General features: G+C 55.5%; 1 protein-coding gene across 2 annotated transcripts in view; it reads right to left on the reverse strand.

The window, feature by feature from the left end:
* LOC113211905 (hemicentin-2-like) overlaps positions 1 to 4,429 on the reverse strand; it is a 90,076-nt gene that overhangs the window by 37,661 nt on the left and 47,986 nt on the right. The window contains exons 3-6 of one of the 2 annotated variants that reach the window (XM_052263964.1): positions 3,856 to 4,009; positions 3,576 to 3,784; positions 3,381 to 3,497; positions 1,500 to 1,703 (exon numbers count right to left, since the gene is read on the reverse strand). In XM_052263964.1, the coding sequence (XP_052119924.1) occupies positions 1,500 to 1,703; positions 3,381 to 3,497; positions 3,576 to 3,784; positions 3,856 to 4,009 (684 nt within the window). Of the gene's footprint in view, positions 1 to 1,499; positions 1,704 to 3,380; positions 3,498 to 3,575; positions 3,785 to 3,855; positions 4,010 to 4,429 lie in introns of those variants that run through there. The other variant, XM_052263965.1, reaches the window with a different exon arrangement.

Genomic DNA, 4,429 nt, shown 5'->3' on the forward strand with positions numbered 1-4,429 from the left:
GGGGGGGCGGGCCGAGGGGGGCGGGCGCGGCCTCGCACCGTCCTCGCGCCGTTTTGGAACACTGGAGGAGCCCCCCGCCCTCGCCCAAAATGAGCACAAGGCTGACCTCGAGGTTTGTCCACGAAACAACTGCCTTGGATAACCCCCCGGGGGTGTACGGAGGGTCCTGAAAAGTAAGAGGCACGTGTCATGCCTTTTGCACACCTCGTAGGGGTGCTGCTAGGAGTGTTCTAACCTCAGTTGTGATGTATTCATTTTATTATGCAATTACAAGGAATATGCAGTTTTATTGATAAACACATTTAAGTCGTTCCAAGTAGTAATGATCTTTTAAACAATCTTAAGAGGAACTCGCTAGTCCCAACAACTCATGTCACACAATCTTAGGAGCTACTTTAACTGTCCATCATCAAGTTATTACAGGTGTTACAGAAGTTGTCGTCTATGGTTGCCATAAGCACTTTTGTTGGCCCCTTTTTCATGAATTCTGAAGTGTGTGCACGCCACACACTTTTATTTGTGGAGTAGCCTTGGTATTTCCCCATTTGCTTGATGTAGTTTCCTTCGGTAGCGTAACTGGTGTCCCCCGCCCGCCACCGAGCTCAGGCAGAGACAGGCCCGTCGATGCGCCGCCGTCGGGCCGAGGGACTTTGGAAAACACTCCGAGGCACTCAAGGCGCAGCACCTTTCGCCGCTCCCACATTTCTCAGGCCGTAATTGCTCGAAGCACCTTTGAGAAGACCACAGGTGGGTTGGGTAGGGCCGGGTAGGGCCGGGTAGGGCCGGGCGGGGGTGCAAAGGGGCTCCGGAAAGGGTTTCGGTCGGCAGACCCGGGCCGGGGGTGGCACGGGGAAGGGGGGAGGATCAGACGAAATGTTGGGATCGGTTAGAGGTGGCGGCCCGCCCCGTCCACTACCGCCATAGAAGCTCTTATGGGTGTTCAGGAGATTGTCGGCCCGTTAATGCACTCAGTAAGTATATTGTGGAATAGGATCAGTTTGATTTAACGTTTAAAACTGTACTTCCCTCTTAGTACTTTGTCACTGTCGATTCCTTGCGCGTCCCGGGGCGTGTTGGGCCGGGGTGGCGTAAGCAACGCAGGCGAGGAGGTCTGTTTCGTTAGCAGTCAGGTAGGGGCGTCGAGGGTCTTGGAATGTTCAACACTCTCCTCCACAACTTGCCCTAACCTCGGGAGCTGTGCGTACAGGAAACACAGAAGTTAGGCTGATGCGATTGGTGGGGGTGTGGCGTTGCGTGGTCCACTCACCGCTAACTCAATGTAGTCTGCTGCAAACTTGCGTGCGGCCGGGCCTTGCTCTCCCCGGGCCAGGACCACTCATTAGAATGACCTTCGCTCCGCTTTACTAATGCCATTACAGCCAGTGTTGTTTCAGAAGTTCACTGTTGTGCAGCACACCCCACCACTTTTATTTTCGTCCAAACCCCCGCGCTTTGCTTGCGATTCGGACTCATTTTCCTGACTTATCTGCGGTACTCACGGTGCAGGTCGAGGAAGAGCTCCCTCTCGACGGGCGGCGCGTCCGGGTCGAACACTGCTCGACACACGAGCGACTGCAGGTGCTGGCGGCCCAGCGCGGGCATGACCAGCTTGTTGACCACGGAGGCGCCGCCAGCGCCCGGCTCCCAGGAGTCGTCCACCACCTGGTCGCCCAGGAGCCAGACCACGCTGGGCGGCGGCCTGCCTGCGGGGCAGATCGAAACCGTGAACATACCAGTACTCGGCTGCAACTAAGAAAGAGAAAGGATACGTCGTGGGCTGAGTGTAGTGACCCAGCACATCACTACTTTTGTACTCTGAAAACCCATCTATTTAAATGCTTCGTGATTGTTCATTATGCCGTTCCACACCCAGAAAAACGCGTAACTTCGATTTCACCTCACAAAGTGCTTCCGTTGTTCCAAAGGAAACTTTGTCACTGGTGTAAATATCAATTCCGTTAACTTAACTGAATTTAATTTAGCTTTACATCGAAGTTGAAATCGCCATCGGTCGCCATCGGCCAATTTAATTTAGCTTTACATCGAAGTTGAAATTATTTGCTTTGTAACAACCGAAGCACTTTTGTCGTGAAATCAACGTTAAGTTTTTCTGGGCACACCTCCCGACAAGGTCTCCCATCCCATGTCTGTTCTCGTATTCCGAGCAGAAATTCTTTTGTAAACAATTTTTGCATTGACACGATGAATATTAATTGTGTCGACGGCCCATAATGGCCGACAAATTGTCCTGTCCGCCACATCAACTCGCAAAAAAAGTCAGGGCTAAGATTGTCCAGTAGAGTACCATGCTACCACGACTTTGCCAGCAGTGTTCAGGGCGTGACCACGCCGGGTTGAGGTCCCTATAAAGGAGTGGAGCGAGATTGGGGCGCAGCTACCCGCTGCTGCAACTTTGTCACCGTCCCACTGCTGCCACCAGCTGCCGACCCCTGTCTTATATCAGCCGCCCTCCCCGGTGCCTCTGAAAATAGCCCTCAAACACAGGTTAAAAATCGCAACGCAAAGTGGCACACATGACATTGCCTTTTTTAAAAGTTTTGAACTTTGGACTTTTGGAACTCTATGGAAATCGTTTTCTTGCGCTTAACGTCGACGAGTAAGCCACTCGCCCGGACAGAAACCTCGCGTTTGCCGCGCGTGACACTGCCGCACGCGCTTGGCGCAGGTCGCGGCTCTTTGGCGGTGTACTCCGCGGCCGCTTTACGATGGTCGGCGCGGCGCCGGGCTGGGCGTCATCAGTGAGATGGACACGCTCCCCCGAGGTGCGCCGGCGGTAGTCGGGGGGTGGTGGAGCCGGTGGAGCCGGTGGAGCCGGTGGAGCCGGTGGAGCCGGGGTTAAAATACCACGCGGCGGCTTAGGTCCAACAATGTTCTATTGTTGCGCGCCCTTTCAGTGCGCCTCTGAATTACTCCCGCGACGCGCGAGCGCGCGCGAGACACCCTCCCGCTCGTTGTCTCGGGCCCTCTCCGCTCCAGCTGATGATAGGCGTAGCAGCACCTCGCATATGAGCTGCTTTGACGCTCCCCCCTGGCATCTTCCCACCCAGCCTTTCTCCTACTTCTAACACGCACACGCGCGCGCGCGCACGCACACACAAGCACGAACACTCCAGCCACTCTTCCTCTTTGGCTTTTTCTTTTTGGGAGCAAAGTCCCGACGGACGCGCGACACGCAAGTAAGGAGTAGAGTCACGACCTCAAACACGAAACGCACCCGCGCGATTCAGTCGGTACCCGGGAAAATGATAAGACTGACTTGAACACAAATAAGGAGTAAACGCAAAATTAGACGGGCGCGTTGTTTAGTAAACAGTTTCACTGCCACATCCCACTAAAAACTACCCTTTCTGTCCACTTACCTCCCATGGCCTCACAGGCTAGGCTGAGCTCTTCTCCCTCGCTGAGGGGCGCCAGCACGTCCACCGGGACCCGGGCGCCTCCCGCAGCCTGCGTGACGACGAGCTGAGTCGGCGGCACTGCACACGGCAAACTCATCAAACTCTGAACAGCGTGGAATCGTTATCACAAAATTAAACATGGCCCTTTGTACTGACGTGAGACGAAGAGACTGACTCTCGTGTTACGGGTTGGCGAGTCCTTAAAGTCCGCCCTGCACCGGTACATGCCGTGGTCACTGTCTCGGAGCGGCTGCACCACGAGCCGCACGAGGTCGCCGTCGATGACAACGCGGGCCCGCGAGCCGAACCAGGACGGCGACGACCATCTCCGCGCCTGTGACAACGGCCGCCCTCGCGCGTCCACGCTGCGAAATGATTCTTCCAGGTTAACGAACTCGCCACGAGCACAAGAGGTAAAACCGCAGATATGACTCACCGGTAGATGGGGATGCCGTTGTCGGGCGCGGACTCGCTGTACCACAGCAGCATCTGGAGGCTGTCCCCGGGCACGGTGGTCCTGGCCGAGGGCCTGGCCGAGCACGGCAGGGAGGCGGCCTGTCCAGCGGCGGCCCGCACCTCGCTCAGCGGCGCTGCAAGCACGCACACCCACATGGTATTTTCGGTATTTTACTGCACCACAGCACTGGAAACACAAGTATTTTGTATCTTTTGTGAGGAGTCGCGCATTCTGTGCTCACAAAAATGAAACTATTGAAATAACACTGCTTTAACACACCAAACTAGCACAAAAACTTTCATCGCACACGGTGTGTTAGGTTATGTCTGCAGGTTTCAGCTCCGTTTCATCGCCTTTTCCACCCCTCTGTCCGTTTTCAATTCAGCGAAATACCTCAATATTGCTTACGGTGTCCCCTGCCGGTGTGGGATAGACAGCCGGAATTCGCGGCGTTGGCCGTCCCCCTGCCTCCTCAAAGAGTGCGGCGCTGTCTTTGTCGAACCCGTGCTTCGTGGGCGGGCGGGCAGTGGGCGGGACTCTGTTTCCCCTGCCC

This window comes from Frankliniella occidentalis, unplaced genomic scaffold (genome assembly GCF_000697945.3).
Source record: "Frankliniella occidentalis isolate FOCC.00 unplaced genomic scaffold, Focc_3.1 Scaffold15, whole genome shotgun sequence".
Taxonomy (NCBI): Eukaryota; Metazoa; Arthropoda; class Insecta; order Thysanoptera; family Thripidae; genus Frankliniella; species Frankliniella occidentalis.